Source organism: Fistularia commersonii, chromosome 6 (genome assembly GCF_037954325.1).
Source record: "Fistularia commersonii isolate RoL2024-O1a breed Wild chromosome 6, RoL_Fcom_v1.0, whole genome shotgun sequence".
Taxonomy (NCBI): domain Eukaryota; kingdom Metazoa; phylum Chordata; class Actinopteri; order Syngnathiformes; family Fistulariidae; genus Fistularia; species Fistularia commersonii.
The window spans coordinates 15013250-15030210 of record NC_141289.1 but is presented as its reverse complement, the minus strand read 5'-3'; the positions used below and the strand labels follow the sequence as shown (position 1 = coordinate 15030210).

Below are 16961 nucleotides of genomic sequence, written 5' to 3'. Positions count from 1 at the left end.
GCAGTTGAGAAATGGGTAAACCATTGTCAAATATACATATTTTACTTATATCTCTTGATCTTCATGATAAGAACTTCCATTCTACATTCAAAAAGATTTATTTAAAATCTGACAAAAATTGTGACATCTGTATTTTCATGCTCCTGCTGATTTTAATATTTTGCCAGTTTATATAGGCAACAAATTTCCATTTCCATTATCTTTTACAAATAAGAAACAATCGAAGGGAAAATGTGCACTGTAAAAAGAGAAATACTGTAAAATAACTGCTGGTTTCTTAGTTTCCAAGTTAAAATGTTCATGTTGATTTTGCCATAGTTTTATTTATCCACTATAGCATTACTTGGTCTTTGGGAGTGACAAGGATGGATAAGAACAGGAATGAGTCCATCAGAGGGAAAGCACATGTTATGTGTTTTGGAGAGAAGGTCCGAGAAGCCAGACTGATACTGTTCGGTCATGTATGGAGGAAGGATAGTTGATATATTGGCAGACGTATGCTGAAGAAGAAGATTTAATGACATAGTGAGAGAGGATATGAAGTAGGTGTGAGAGAGTAGGATACAGAGAATAGGGTTAGATGGATAGGGTTGATTCGTTGTGGCCGCCCCTGAAGGGAAAAGCCAAAAGGAAAAGAAGAAGGAGAAGCATTACTTTGTTGCAATGATAATAATTTTATCAAAGGTAACAATGTTCCTAAAGTTGAAGGTATCAAAAGTCTTTATTGAACTGAAAATAACACAATACCACTTTTGAGAGATTACCACTAAGACAAAACTACATCAAAACACATCAGTTACACAACTTATGTACAATATTGCCAGTTATTAAAAAGAAAGGAAAAAGGAACATGTTGTATTCCCAGATATGGACTAAGTCATTGTTTTTCACTAATAGAATTAATCAAAGTAAAGAGTACAAATAGTAACATACAATTACACTGTCACACACATTTGTGACATTAACTGAAGTATAATCTACTTGAACTATTCTATGAGAATTTGCTGACAGAGAATATACATAGAATATAGTATGAACTCAAACATTGCATTTTAGTCTACAGTGCACCAGAGCTGAAGAGAAGGGGAAGAATTATTTCCTGGAAAGATGAAAATTGATAAAGTAGTTCAGTTTTCTCTTGCACTCATCATGACAGAAAACTTTCAGCCACTTACTGTGGTTGATGGTTTAGTGAAATAACATTAGAATGAAATGATTTTAGCAGAAATTAAAGCTGTGCTGTCAAAAGTCACAGATAAAAGTCAAAGGATGAATGACATTACAATTTGCGGTTGACAAAGTTTGGATTATTGGTGTATTGCGCCACAGGTGTTTGTGCCAGTTGATCCTTCCCTTTGGTTAAAGGTGTCTGTGACAGCTGACCTTTGTTGGCAACGGTGCCATTTGTTCCTTTTGGGGAGCTGTAGCCTCTAGGTTTGGGGATTCTTGTAGGTCCAGGTCGTCGGAATGCTTCCAGAGGTATCTGAAGGGAATAGAGAGAAGCATCCAAGGAAAATCTGTGTTACACTTGTTAGAGCATTTGTTTAGCCCTGTAAATGTTAGATATATGGTATAAAAAATCATACGTTTTCTGAAATTAGATGGATTTTTTTTGCCCCTGTTCATCTTTAGCCATACTTAAGCCAAGTCTTTTTGAAATACATTATATTTGTAACTTTTTTCATTTAAGTTTGTATTTTGGCATTTATGTGAAGGCGTTCTATTTTCATTTTTTATGTGGTTATTGTATTCATGAATTTGTATTGTGTATTGACATTTTGTGTTTTCCCTTGTTTTCCTGAAACACCAGGCTGCTGCTGCCTTTGCAATCAGCCAAAAGTTAGTTTTTTTTTTTTTCCTTTTTTGCTTCCAGTTGTTGCGTTATAAAAACTCACCACTAGATGATATCAGAACACATTTTATAGAGACTACAAGTAGCCTGGGGGAGGAATTACGCCAAAAGTCGTGACGACCTTAAATTTGATTCATCTTTCAGCCACTGATTAACCATCTCATCAGTGGAGGAATTTTTCTGACCCTTTACTTCAGTAAAAGTTAAAGAAGCACATGTTATGTATTCAAAACCTTACTGTTAAAGGAGGTAGTAAAATGCATGTGAAATATCAAATTTAGGAGGACAATTTTCGATAAAATTGTCCTTGGTGAACCATTATCATAAAGGGCCTCTAAATGAACATTGCTCCAAAATTCATGTGCTGCATTTTACTGCTGTGGATGTGAAAGGTTGTTCCAGTTTATATATTTTGTGGCTGAATGTCTCGTCTAATCATAGTGTATTTTACTATCCTGACATCACTGCCTCGCAAGAAGCACATTTCTATAAAAAGTCAGCTTTTCATGAGCTCAGAAAACTGTTTTCTGCATTTTGCATTGTAGAGCAGTTCCAGCTTAATAATTGATTTAGCCCAGTGATTACAAGACAACTCAAGGGTACCACCTGCATTAAAAACGCTAAGAGACTAGCCGGCCTACATTGTCACTTATACTACAAATATGAATATAAAAAGTAAATTATAATGTAATTTCAAGTACTTAAAATGTGTACTTAACTACTTTGGTTGAGTAGGTGCACACAGTTAGTCTACCACTGGCCCATCAGACCGGCCTATGTTTCCAGTTTGAAGGAGATTTAATGAAATACAGAAGTACAAATTGGTTTAATGAATATGTGGAATATTGTGTAATTCACACATTCTCATTATAAGGGTATTTACATCCTTCCTTTTTCCATTAGCTAACAGTTCTCGATGTGGTGGCCCATTCTGTAGCAAATGAGCTTTGTAAAACAATTTACTGAAAGTAGGACTCATTACACAGGGTTTAACAAGGTCTCTGATCAAAGTGTTGCGATTGTTATCCCTAATATCCCATTGTTGACATTGCAAATGTGTTGCATAGAAACCAGTACTGTTTTTTGGTTGATTTTTTTTTTTTTTTTTGGTAAAAAAAATTGAAAAGATCTTCTTTAGCAAATACATGCTCCATTTAACTGTGTAATCAGTTGTCGTTAGTTTATTTACATGCAAGCATGGATTGTGGTTGTAGAGCAGAAACCATATCCTGTTAATAGTTATCCTGATAACATTTTTCCACAACTTTGAGTTGCCTCAACTACCACAAGGTAAGTGGAGTTGATCTCCTCCCTGTTATCTTTAAATGTAGACTTTCATAAACCAGATTAAAGACAGTAATTTGTATAAACAACTCAGCCATTTAGGGATACATACAATCATTCTCATTGTATTCTCAAATGATAGAAATGTCACTTTTGGAGAACTCTCCCAAAAATGTATTTCTTTTTTCCTGTTACCTCATTTCTAAGTTCAAATATTAATGTAACCTTTACATCATCCATCCATCACCCCAACTCACTTTTAAACGACATTCAAGGTGACAATAGTCACAATGGTCACCTTGCCTAGGTTATACTTTTGTATAAAATATCATTCTTTGTTAGTGCAGTATCCAAAGACAAAGGCAAAGAAGGGTTTGGGCATGAGTTCTATCTTTTGTACCTGTGAGGCTGTGACTGAAAAGTTCTAGAAAAGGTCTTCTAAAAAATGAGAATCCAGTCTATGTCTTATTCCTGTTTGAATCACATCATTTTGCAAAAGAGAGACAAGGTTATTGATTAATGATAGATCTTCTTTCTGTTGACCCAGTCAAGGGACATTTTGTTATTTTTATCATGTAACTGACGTCTTTAAGCCACACACTGAGCAAAAATGCCCTTGCTTTGACTTGAGTTCACTGAGGGCTGGGGTTTTGAGAATTAACAAAAACCTGCAGTGAACTCTATCCTTAAATATTCATGTGGGGTGTAAATTTCAGGATAAGCAATGTATTTGCTTCAACAGAACTAATGAGCCAGAAAAATCTAACAAGTCCCCTGACATGGAAATGTTGTTGACTTTACACAGAAACAACCCTGATGTGCAGCTTTGTTCCCCAGTATATCAGCCTTGCACAAGGAGATTGACTTGAGTACTTCCTCTGTCCCGCACCCTGCAATACTGACACAGTAGTTTCCAGGACAACCAAACACATGGTTTGTTTTGGTGCTTGTTTTGGGATGGGGGAAAGGCTTACTTTTCTTGGTCTACTCTCACATTCACACGCAGTGTAAGTTTTTATGTTTAAAGCTCCTGTGCCACAGCATTGCTTTCCCTTATTTTACTGTGTGTCAAGGTGAGCGAATTCCTCCATGATTATTATCACTATTGCTTAAGACAGGAAAATCTGTTCTTGCCTGCTGTGTATACAAAACATGTTTGTCTGGCACACAGTGTTCCAATAAACTCTCTTTGGAGCATTTGATTAACATTAGTAGCTGATACTTTTGTTAAACAATGTCAGGATGTTTTTGTGAGCTAATATTTTCAGACCAAACTATTGCTTGAAGGTGTAGTCTTTTTGGTGAGACACTCCAGCCTCCAGTGTGTCATGAATATTATCATCCCGGAATGTCCCACACAAATCAGGCTTGTTGGCTGATGATACCATTTTTGAAATGAGTGTGTCCAGTGTGAGTCAGGGGCTAATTGAGGTCACAGACAGCGATTCCAGCTGCTCAGTGGTTTCTCAGCTAGTGGTCTAATGAACTGAATCTTGTTTAGCCCCAACATCATTTCATCACACCCAGACTACTTTGGATCTGGTTCTTCCAGCTGCGTTTCTTCCCACTCATTCAATTTTATGCTTGATTAAATCATCTCCTCCTGTCACACTGGCCTTTGTGCATATTTAATGTCTGCATTCATGTTTGGTTGTTTTCCTATAACAGTTGTCTTGCTTCATCAAGAATTTTGTTCCTCAAGTTATTCAAGCAAGACAGTCCTATGATTTGTGGGAAGAAGTAAATTCCCACAAGGCGCCAGTTGTATTTCAAATGTGTGTTTAACCTTAAGTTTGCAAAATCTTTTCAAGATCATTATTTTCATCTAACATGATGTACATTAACATAAATACCATATGTGCTCTTCTGTGAAATATGAGCCCGAAAGATAACAGCCAGCTATTAATTCTTATTCTCTGTAGGTACATAGATACACACAGATACACACATATAAATGTCTGTGTTTGTGTGTGTGTGTGTGTGTGTGTGTGTGCGTGTGTGTGTGTGCGTGTGTGTGCGTGTGTGTGCGTGCGTGTGTGTGTGTATATATACATATATATATTTATACATATATATATATATATATTTATTCAATCCCTGCACACTCCATTTTTACATCTGTTCTCTTTGTGTTTTGTAGTGTCTGTCCTCTCATCATCTTGTTCTGACTTACGGTCCATATTAGGTTGAAATGATTTGCTTGTATGTGGTAAAATTTCCACCGCGGTTATACAAACCACATTTAGAAGAATGCATATACATCGGGGAGGGGGGCGGTCATTATTCAGAATGATGATGACTCATTTCAAAAGACATGATTCATGGGAGAATAAGGATGGTTTTCTTATGCCATTGAAGACTCTCCTCATTGAATACCTAACTATTATTTTTCTGAACAACCAAGGTAATTGTCAGCAATTGTATGGCTGCCTCCATAGACCTAAACATTGCTTTTGTTATCTATCTGTCTGTGTCTGCCTGAAAGGTTTCTTTTCTCATACCAGCAGCTGCATTATCATTGATATTAATATTGTTGTTGTTTGTTTTGGGGATTGGCATCAAGACAGCCAACAGGATTTGATCATGGTCACACATAGATATACATAACCATTCACATCTACCATCACACACAAAAAAATATGTTTTTTGATTAACCCACCACAGGATTTCTGACCATGGGAGATATCTGGTGCAGTTGGATTAATATTATTATGATCATCATTGTTATTATTTGTGTTGTTTTGTTAATTTGCCAGTTAAACTACTATACTAGTGCAACTGTGTTTACAGGATACAAAAGGTTTAATTTTGTATCATTTAGTAGATCTTGAGCCTTCTGGACTGAAGACAAAACAAAGACACCAACCTGTCACTATAACTTTGTAAACAAAAACATGTGAGAATACCCAAACTAGTTTATATGTTGTAATCTAGTCAAGTATATCTTTTCCAGCTGGGGTTTGAATATATCTAACCAACTGTTGGCAGTCCGCATGCTCAAATCTAATCAACTGAGTTTTTCTTTTTCTTTTTTTTTCTGTCTACACTGTATTTAACTTGAATAATTGTGATTGAAATGGTTAAATTACGGTGCATGCTTAAAGGACGAACAACATCACATTTCTTTTTTCACTTTACACATTCAAAACATGCTGATTTAGTGAATAAATGAAATTGGAAAACATGGATGACAAACTTAAACAAAATTGTTTTTGCACACTTTAATTTTCAGGGAAAAAAAAACAAACAACTTAATCAGAATGAAGTATGTATATTGAGAAGTAAAAAACTAGAATGATACATCAGTGTGACTAAAGAGACTACATGGCAAATTCGCCACTGAGTACAACACAGTAAGTGCACATAAGTTAAAACCTGGTGTTATGTCAGATAAAGTCATATATTTTAGTTCTTTCACCTTTTTTCATGCAGGCAAACCATTATTTGAACCCGATCACACAAAACTAAGCAAACCAACCAGAAGAAAAAAAATCAAACCATTCAGAAGCTAAATATCCAGATGTCTAGTAAACCAATATGTAAATGTATCAGGGTATGTTGTTTGGTTAAAAGGGTCTACAACTTTGAGATCTAATGGGTGGGATATGGGTAGGATTCGGGGTTTGGGGGACTAAATCAGGTCAGTCATAGGCATTACTTACTGTAATTTGTGACGGCCTTTGGATTGGGTTGGAAGTGGGCTTAATCATGATGCTACTTGTGATTTTGCTGTTGCCTTTGGCAGAAGGAGTGCTGCAATTGGGCAGCAGTTGAGTCCTCTGCTCTTGCAGTCCAGGTGTGTGGCATGCACTCATTGTTTGTGATTGACTGCTGATGCTCTGGATAAAGGGGCTCCCTAAATGAATGTGGATTTTGTTGTCCTCTGTGGTAATAATGTTTGGCCCTGAGCTGTTAGATCTCTGGACATGCCAGCTGCTCTGTCTTTCAGGGGACACTCGGAAGACAGCATGCCCACCAACAACCTCTAATGGCTCAGCTGACACAGAGCGGTCAGGGGTACCTGTTGTGACTGAAAGAATTTGTATAGGTGACATGGCTCTGTCTGGTGTCACTGAGCCACAGGAGTCTGGGGTCACTGCTCTGGTGTATGTTGCCATAGTGAGAGGGGAGAGGGCCCTATCTGGGGAACATGGCTCATCGGACATGGGGGAACCTCTACATTTTGCCGGTGGGGAAACTGATTTTGCATTTGGAGATATTGTTGCGTTTTGGATGATGGTAATTCTCTGTTTGGGTGCACCGCCATTTGTGGGTATGACGGCAGTGCTAGTAAATGACTGGGTGTTTTCTGTGGTTGGACTGGTGATTTCAAGCGTTGCTGTGTTGTGTCCATGGTCAGGAGTCACTTTAATGTGCAAAGGCTGCCCGGGACTGTGAGTCAAGACGACATCTCCGGACTGGACATGGTTGCCATTCTGCCGTGGATGCACCTTGCCGTTCACCTGGTGTCCGTTGTCTTTGTTCTTGAGGAATGGGACACGTGCACTTCTCATGTTGTTATTTAGGTTATTGACATTATTGATGAGTGCTGGGCTGCATTTGACAATCTTGTTGCTGTAATTTGCATTATCCTCAGGTTCACTCTCATCATAAAGCTTCCCGTTCACTACAGCACGTTCTAGTGGTGCCATTGTCTTGCAGTTTGGAGACATGAGGTCAGATGATTCTGTCTGGACTTCCTTGGTGCAGTAATGCAGATCTGAAAAGCGCCTTCCATTCATGCCAGGCCGCAGACTTTTGCTAAATCGTCTATATCTTTCTAACTCTCGTGTGAGGGTCTCCATTTCTCTGGCCAGTTCTTTGTTTCTGACCTCCTGCTGTGTCAGTTTTCTTTGCAATGTTGAGTGATCCGTTTTCATGCGGCAAATGGACTCCTCTGTTCCCATATATTCGTGGATCTTCTCTTTCAGAGCTGCTACCTCTCTGGTCAAATGACTAGACCTTGCCTCTTCTTCTTTCAAGCGTTTATATAAAACATGCTCTTGGTTGCACTCTTTCTTCTCAGCCAGCTGGTACTTGGAAAGTTCTTTTCTGGATATTTCCAGCTCCTCCATGAGGGTCTTGGCTTTTTCTTGCTCATTGGTGAATCTTTTTTCCAGTGATTCAAACTCCTCTGTTTTTAATAGGTCACCTTCTACCACCTTCATGTCTTTTAGTTTGCGTCTAAGACGCTCAACCTCCTGCGTCAAATCTTTGACTTTGTTGTCCTCCTGTTGGAAGCGGTTGGCAATGGGGGATTTGAGATGCTCCTCTTTTACTTTGTTCCTCAGGTATTCTCTTTCTATAGTCTCCAGTGATTGCAGCCGCTTCTTCATCATATTGATCTTGGATTCTAAATCATTGCTCTTTTCCTCCTCAGCTCTCAGTTTAGCTTTTAGATCATCCCTTTCCTTTGTAGCACCACACATTTTGTCCTCCAGCTCAGCTTTTGATCTCAGTGCTTTCTTGCTCTCCTCAATTAGCTTCTCTGTTACTGATGTAACTTTATCCTGTTCAGCCTGAAGTTTACCAGTGCTATTTTGAACCTTATTTTCCATTTGCTTCAGCTTTTCTGCCATTGCCTTCCTCTCATCCACCAGCATGACTGTCAGTGTCTTTAGTTTAGTGAGGTCTTCCTTAAGTGTCAGTTCTGTCTTCGCCAACTGACCCTCAGCAGCCTCCAGTTCTTTAACCCTGATATTCAGGACTTCCAGCTCACTAGACAGAGCCTTTGACACTGTCTTCTCCTTCTCCAAATTATTTTTTAGTGAGCTGCATTCCTGTTTGCTCTTACTGAATGCATCCTCTAATTTTTCCAAGTCCATAATTCTCTGATTCAGTTTATCAAGTTCAACTTTCAAGCTTTGACTTTGGTTGGCCTCTTTTTCCAATTTTCTATTGAGGTCTCTGCAGTGGTCCTCCATTCTAATCAACTCTTCATCCTTTCCTTCCATTTCAAGTACCCTTTTACGTAACTCCTCGAGTTCTGACATGAGGCTAGAATTTCCACACTCACCACGACTAATTTTGTCCCTAAGTTCCTGCAGTTCCTCCTCAGCTCTACGAAGGGTCTTGTTGGTCTCCTCCAGTTCATCAAGCTGCCTGCTCAGTGTTGACAGTTTCTGCCGAAGTTGCCTGTTTTGGGCATCTTCACTGGTTAATTTGGCAGTCATGGCTTCTTGTTCCTGATGGTTTCGACTGGCCTGTTCACGCAGCTTAGTCTCCAAGCGAAAAACCTTTTGCTCTTCTTCCTGCAGATGGGCATTAGCTGAGTTCAATTCTTCCTGGGCTTGTGACGCACTGGCACTCAGTTCTTGGATCTTGGCTGTTTGTTGGTTCAGCTGCTCTGTGACCCGCTGCTGTTCATCGACGACCATTAAAGCGAATGACTTGAGTTTTGTAAGCTCTTCTTTCAGACTTTCGACCTTTTTGTCATTTTCCTCGTCCTTTCTTTCCTGGTACACCTTTTCTTGATCAATTAACAGTTTCAACCTGAAAAAAATAAAACAAACAAAAAATTGAACAACCCTCATTTTCGAGTCACCGAATATATTTCATTTAGAATGACGGAGATTTAGGCCCATTAGATAACCCAGATTCTTCATCATATATATAAATGAATAAAAGCAGTTATTTCAAGTTTGAACAGTCTTTTGAGGCAGGACACAAATCAACAAATGAAAGTCTTTATATGATTTGTGTCCTAGTCATGGAAAATTTCACCCAATACATCGAGTTTTGGTTAAACCCTCTCTAAAATGGAAAATTTGCAAATCACTTCAGATGTTTTGTGTTCTTTTTTTTAACCTTTTTTTAACCTTTTTAGAGCCCCAACTGCATTTTCTTTGAATTGACCACAAGGTGATCTTACTTATGTATCTATTAATTTTTAAGTGGTGCAACATTTAAGGCATCTCTGGTGAAATTTACTGAAATATACTAACACACATGATGTTGAAATACCAGGCTGATAAGATGTGTTACATTGAAGAATGAGGAAATGTTTAATTATACATAGATTTTCGTGATTTGACTGAAGATCAATTTCTTGATGATACAGTATTATATAATATGTGATAATGATGGGACAAAATTTTCCCCATCATTATTCATGTATAAGGGAATGTATAAGGTGCCTTTTATGCACATGTTGCAAAGTTAACAAGACAGGTAATTGTCACATGGTTTCACGAGTGTGATAAAAAGAGAAGTTAAGTACTGTAGCAAGGATAAGATAGAAAGCGACTTGAATCTATCCACGAACACTGATTTATTTTCAGAAATGTAATTTATTATTTCTAATTATAAAAACCCAGACAAAAGACCAAGTCGGGTGTTCACACTTGTTTCTGTATAGAGTCATTCAACATCCAGATGGTGTTCCTGGTGCTCAGGTAATGTCTGTTTGGTGGAACATTACACAAGTCCAAGTGAATGCTGTTGCAGTGCTGAAAGTACAGTGTGTGGCTGGGGTCAGTGCGTCTGGCACATGCATGTATCACCAAGCCAAAGTGCCTACAGCCCCATGAGATGGGATGTTATGACTGTTGTGTGTGCAGCTGCCAGTCATTTTCACACAGATGGCGAACTGGCATGGAACAGTCCTTTAATTAAGGGGTTCCTCTACTACTAACCCTCCTCCCCATAACCAAAACCACCACTACCTACCCTCCCATTTTATTCTTATACATTTAAAGGAATTCCCCTTCCTCAAGGGGCAATTACAGCCCAACATAGTTTGTACAGAAATCCCCCCCCTTTCACTCAAACATACCCTCTCAGGGATCATTGATTCCACATATACACTTTGCTTGTGGGCCATGATGTAATTTTGGTGGGTTGGATCATTTCTCAGCAGTGCAGCATGTTTGTCGTGTCTTTGTTTGGTAGTTGCTAAATGGTGAGTGCCAGTAAGTGGGCATATATAACAGAATCCATGTGTTGCATGTCAAGCCAGAGCAAATGACACTCAATAAAAAGTATGAGAATATGACTCCATTATTAATGTGGTTGGAGAATGTGTATTTTTTGTAGTTGCTGTTTTTTTTTTGGGAGAAAATTATCAGTTTTTAACCACTGTGAACTGTGCTGGAAATGTTGCAGTTGCTGTTGAAAATTTCCAAAAGGGTATCCTTTGGTAAATAACTAAATCAATGTTCTTTAAAAATTACATCTCACAAGGTAAATGCATTACAGACAATATCATTCCATGCATAATTATGATTTTCTTTCTTTTTTACTCTAAGTCTTCTTTAAGATATGTGTGTATAATAATTTGTTGGAACCCTTTTCCATCTCTATTGACTCAAATGTTTTATGTGTGATTGTACGTGTGCGTGTGGCCAGAAATTGAAATATTGTATTGTATAGTTATTGTGGGTTTAAATGGAATTTACAAAGATAAATGTGGGAAAACAAACTGAAAACTGAAATTACTCTTGCAACACTTTATCCAATGTTTATTCACTTTCTAATCTTAGACCTCACTGTTTTTCTGGTGATGTCATATCCAGAATAGAAAGAAAAGTATTTCATTCTGTGCTTCAGTTATGGAGGCGGGAATGAGTGCCTTCCACAAACTCAAAATCCCATACTATAATTTGTATATATGTACATATGGTATCTTTTTTGTTGGTGTTGTGGTGTGGTGTGGGGGGGGTGCTTATCAGAAACATGCAAAGCATATTATTTCTCAGACCATTTTCAAGATGAAATATTATGCCAACCTGAGGGCCTGTATGCTACTGTGGATAGCAATTGACTTTTGGTAAAAGCTACCTGCAGCTAATGCTGTTGTAATGTCAGTACAAAAAAAAACAAATAAGGCAATTGCTATTCACATTAGTACATATATATATATATTTTTTTTTTTTTTTTTTTTTTTTTTTATTGATCCCTATAGTACAACTTTACATTTCAATCATGTTCAATCTGATGGAGAAGCCCTTATGTAGTTTTTTACACATAGAAAAATAATTATTTTTAAAGGATAAATCAGATAGTTCCATATTTATTGATGACAAAATGTCAGTTCCGTGTCTATCAGCATCACATGACTCCTTTACCACCCACTTAGTAGGCCTACACAACTTCTGCCGCAGGCATTCATTCCAGACTGGTTTCCCCAAAAATGGATGCATGACCACCACCACAGGTTGTTAATGTGTCATGGAAAAATGGGTTGCACCCAAATGATTTGGTGGTGAGTGATTTGGATATGTTTAACTTTGGAAGATTGTTTCTGGGTTGGTGCAAATATAGATTCACCTTTGACCATGAGCTGGGTATGGATGCCATCAAAAAGAAAAAGAAACCTACTGCTGGTAGCATTCAGCCAAGCCAACAAGGGAGTCACAAGTCACACCAAATGCACATGACATCAATACAGAGGGCTTCCCCTCTTACATGGCTCTTGAAACTGGAAAATAGAGCTAATCTGCTGCTCATGGGTGTGCTGTACCTTCCATATGTCACGGCTGCATTACCACATCGCCAACCACATTGCACATTTCTTAACCACAAGTGATTAGGTCATGGATGTAAAGAATGATTCATCCCGTGCTTACACACAGGGCCACCTCTGCATTATGTAGTGAGCCACATGTTCTTGTATTACAGAATTGGTCGGGGAGACACTGGCGGATGCAGTGTGAGTACAGTATTTTAAGTACACACAGGTTAAGTGATAGGGCCCTCGAGAACAATCAGCATGTGTTTAATCTGTAGGGCTGGTATTTATTTTCTTTCTGGTAAAGATAATAGGGGACTCTAGTTTTTTTTACAGTGGAAATTTTTTATGATGTGACTGTCCTGTGACTTTCTCCCCCAAAAATAAAAATAAGATAAAAAATGCTCCATACAGATTTCTCCAGAAATATTAATTCACCTGAAGATTCTCTCATACTTGTGCAGGACACAAGTCCTGCTGGACGCTTGAACTGTTTTGATCATGGGACTTTAACCAAACTCATACTTGATCACACATTCATGCAGCAGTTACACAAACCAGGACCAACTTTTGTCATCACATTTTAAATCAAGATTCTCATCTTATGATTCTCAGTTTATCAGGAAAGTGAATCATTCATGTGTAAATGAGGAGCCATCACAAGAATTTAAAACGCAACATTCTAAATTTAAAACGTTACATACTGGTTATACAGTCTGTATAACTAGTTGAGTGCTGACTTCGTTGCCATATTTTATTGTCTGACTCCTCTTGAACTCACCGGTGGTATTCTAATAAAATTGTCAAATAAAGTTGTCTAAAATTAATCTAGATTTGACCTCTTCAGTTGCTTTACAAAGGCAAATTTATTTTAATCAGTATCTGTTTAAGCATATTTTTAAAAGGTCCGACAAAATTCAAATCACTGTTTAGATTGGACTGGTCATCATGGTCCCAAAGGCAGGCTATTGATTATAAACTCATGTCTTTACAAAATGGTTTAATAATTAATCAAAACAGATTATTCTGCACAAAATGTGAGTACAAACTTTTATTTCCAATGAGATCAAACGTTTTCACTCCAATCAATCATAGAGAGGTATATTATTATTTCCACATATGCTGTAGATATGAAAAAAGAAACGAAATTCAAAAGAAAAAACATTTTAGACTCAAGACTCTTATGAGATTTAAGGAACTTACAAACAACATATTTACTGACTTTCATTATCAGAGAGTTTTTATAGGGCTCTTGAAACATTTTAGAGATGACTCATAGTAAGTAAAATACAGTCAGTAACAAATGTGAAGTCAAAGACATTGATTTAGTTTTATATAAAATGTAGAAAAACTTCATGTTTACAAACATCTTAAACAGAAGGTTGACATGGTGTTGTATTGAATATCTGAATGACTCAAAGCTAGAACAGAAATAAAAAGAAGTTTCTTTACTCAATTCCCGACATTTATAAAATATCCAGCAAGCCTACCTGTGTCAAAACTCTTCCCCGGCTTCACTGCCTCAAGCTCATTATCTTGTCGTACAACAACCGATCCTCACCTCTCCCTCTGCGTGTGTCTCACTCTCTTTGTAGCTGTACTTTGGGCATTCCTGCAGTCAGACCAAACAATAAGGGATGTGCTCCCTGCCTATGGACCATTACATCATCAACATGTCCTTATATGGAGCTTTGCATTGCTGAGACTCACAAGAAGGGGGTGTGCTTGCTTGTGTGTGTGGTGCTCTGTGTACATGTGTGTGCACATGTCTGAGCATTGAAGCAACTCTCCTGAAGTGACTGTTTAACTAAAGGATGTGGCGGAAAGGAGGGAAAGGTTTTTTCTTGACGTTTGCTATGTGTGAAATATCTGCCTGTTTTCTCACTGTTCCGCTGCCAGACCAGAAGGTGAACTGAAAGTTCGAGTTACAGCATTTTTTTTTTCCCCTTCAGCGCCTCACTTATTTCAAGTTCTTTATGAACAGTCATCTTGCTTCTAATCAGTCTAAAGACAAAGTTATTGGATGGAAATTGATTCTACATGGCACATTGTTCTCACACAGTAGATTAATCAAATGTATCGCCACACTGCACCGACAATATGGCAATTTTACTCAAGAGATTTGTTATTTGTGACCTAAATCATTTGAGCGCTTGTAGCTGCTAGGCATGTAATTAGTCTCAGTGAGGAATGCAAACATAACTACGGTAATGGCATGCAAAACTAAAATTAAAAAAAATATTGAGATGATTTGTGACGAACACAAGACATCTATATTAGCTTATCCTTACATCCATGCCTTATTTATTTGTTTCTCTCTCAATTCAACACTCAGTTCAATCAACTAATCAAATAACTTTTAGTACAGCATCAATCAATGTATTCGTGTACAGTGAAATTTATGATAATAGTAAGTGCTGGTTATCTTTTGTGTAGATTAAATCTATTTTATCTTTCAATCTGTCTGTCTGTCTGCCTTTTTAAATTATATTATAATGTCTGTTTACTGAAAGTCAGAATGTTTCCATCAGCACTGATGTCGGACCAGGACTATTAACATTGTAATTGTAATTTGAGCAAATGTGACAATCGTTTCCTTAAACCTTGATAGCTTGAATAATTTGGTTCAAGAGCAGTTATATGGGTTTTTTTACAAATACACTAGTTCCTCTGAAATGCTGTGGTAAATTTTGAAACTTGAATCAAAATTGAACTTTAGTAGAATGTTTGTTTGACAGTATCACATTCGTCACATCCATCCATCCATCATCTGCCGCTTATCCTGCACTCAGGGTCGCGGGGGATGTTGGAGCCTGTCCCAGCTGTCACACCCTGGACTGGTTCACCAGTTAGTCGTCACATTCAGTAACAAGTATATTTTGCACCCATTCTTACAGTGAGAATATGTTAGACTATCATTTATTCATTCATTGTCTTATTTCGGGTATAAACTGTTCATGGCAAGACAAACATAAATAATTGCTCGCAACACTGTAATTAACCAGAAACACTACTTATCATTTCAGTCACACAACCTTAATCTTTAACTTCATTATCAGATTGTCCTCAACCTTTCCAGCTGTCAGTTACTAGCCACAGGTGACATTTTTGTTTTTTAAAGAATACTGTGAGTTATAAAGAATGGCATTTTCATAGATTTTTCTGCCTCGTGCTACAGCTTACTTGTCTGAGGAAAGTGTATCCTTTTTATTCAGACAGTGGCACTGTTGATGCTGCATACACAAATTAACACATTTTCAAGTCCAGTAAAAACATAAATATTTTTAGAAAAACATGATGACAGGGCAGGAGGACTTGAATATCTGCTGTAAGCATAACATTTAGTTTGATTGCGAAAATTTACATATTTGTGTCAGTGAGAAAGCACTGCATATTTTCTGCCACTACAGTTATGAGCGATTCCAGCTGTGTGAGCAAATAACAAGAGCAAGACTTCCTGTGTTCTGAGCAATAAATAAAGTGTCATGGGTTGACAATAGCAGATTTCACAATAGGTTGAGGTAAACAGAACTTTGCCGGGTGACTGTAAAGCTGTACCAATCTGGAATTATACAAAAGGGTGAAATGGGGATTCTCATTTTGACTGTTGCCAACAAGCCAGTATAACAGGGATAAAATGTGACGTTACTATTTAGAACAGGCAAAAGTCTGTACCCCATAGAAATAGCTCTTCAACAACTTTTTTTCCCCTTTGTTTTTCTAAGAAGAATTTGAATGCTAGTAAATACTCGCACAGATAGAGTCCTGTTGTTAAGAAAGTCACAAAAGAAAACAAACTTGTCTGTACTTTTGCACTCAAAAGAGTCCATGATGAATTAAAACAAGCAACTTTGGCCCACACAAATACATCTGAAGGAATAACATCCAAAAATAGAATGTAATCATTGTGTGGTCACCACCATTACTTGAAAACATGCTAATGTCATTTAGTGTACAAACCAGTCATGATATTGTGGACAGGGACCAATTTTTGAACATCGCACACCCTTAACCAGATGTCAATATCTAATTCTGGCTCACACTTAGCTATAGTTATAGTTGATATTTCTGCCACAAGGACATTGTGTTAGGTCTCTTGAAGTTAACTTCATATGCGAGGGCTTTCAGATAATCAGATTACTGGAAAAATATTACAACATTTCTTCCTTTTTTCTGTTTTGCTTTCTTTTGTTCCTCCAAGAAAATTCAACACATATATCTGTGAAGTGTTTGGTGGAACGAAAGATCCCAATAACATTCTTTGTTGGGGTGACTAGTGACTTTTTCCACATTATGGTACATGCCAAGTTTATTTTGTGTTTACTTTTTTTTTGTTAGCTCTATTTTTTGTTTCTTTTAATAATAATGTAAGGACTG

The 16961-nt window shown here is 37.5% G+C and overlaps 1 protein-coding gene across 3 annotated transcripts in view; it reads right to left on the bottom strand.

The window, feature by feature from the left end:
- Positions 1-747: 747 nt before the first annotated feature.
- The window catches only part of filip1l (filamin A interacting protein 1-like), a 68403-nt gene continuing 52189 nt past the window's right edge, over positions 748-16961 (bottom strand). Inside the window, exons 1-3 of one of the 3 annotated variants that reach the window (XM_086148343.1) lie at positions 14075-14192; positions 6799-9628; positions 756-1483 (exon numbers count right to left, since the gene is read on the bottom strand). In XM_086148343.1, the coding sequence (XP_086004469.1) occupies positions 1280-1483; positions 6799-9513 (2919 nt within the window). In that variant the 5' untranslated portion in view covers positions 9514-9628; positions 14075-14192 and the 3' untranslated portion in view covers positions 756-1279. Of the gene's footprint in view, positions 1484-6345; positions 9629-14074; positions 14193-16961 lie in introns of those variants that run through there. The other 2 variants (XM_086148341.1, XM_086148342.1) reach the window with 2 other exon arrangements.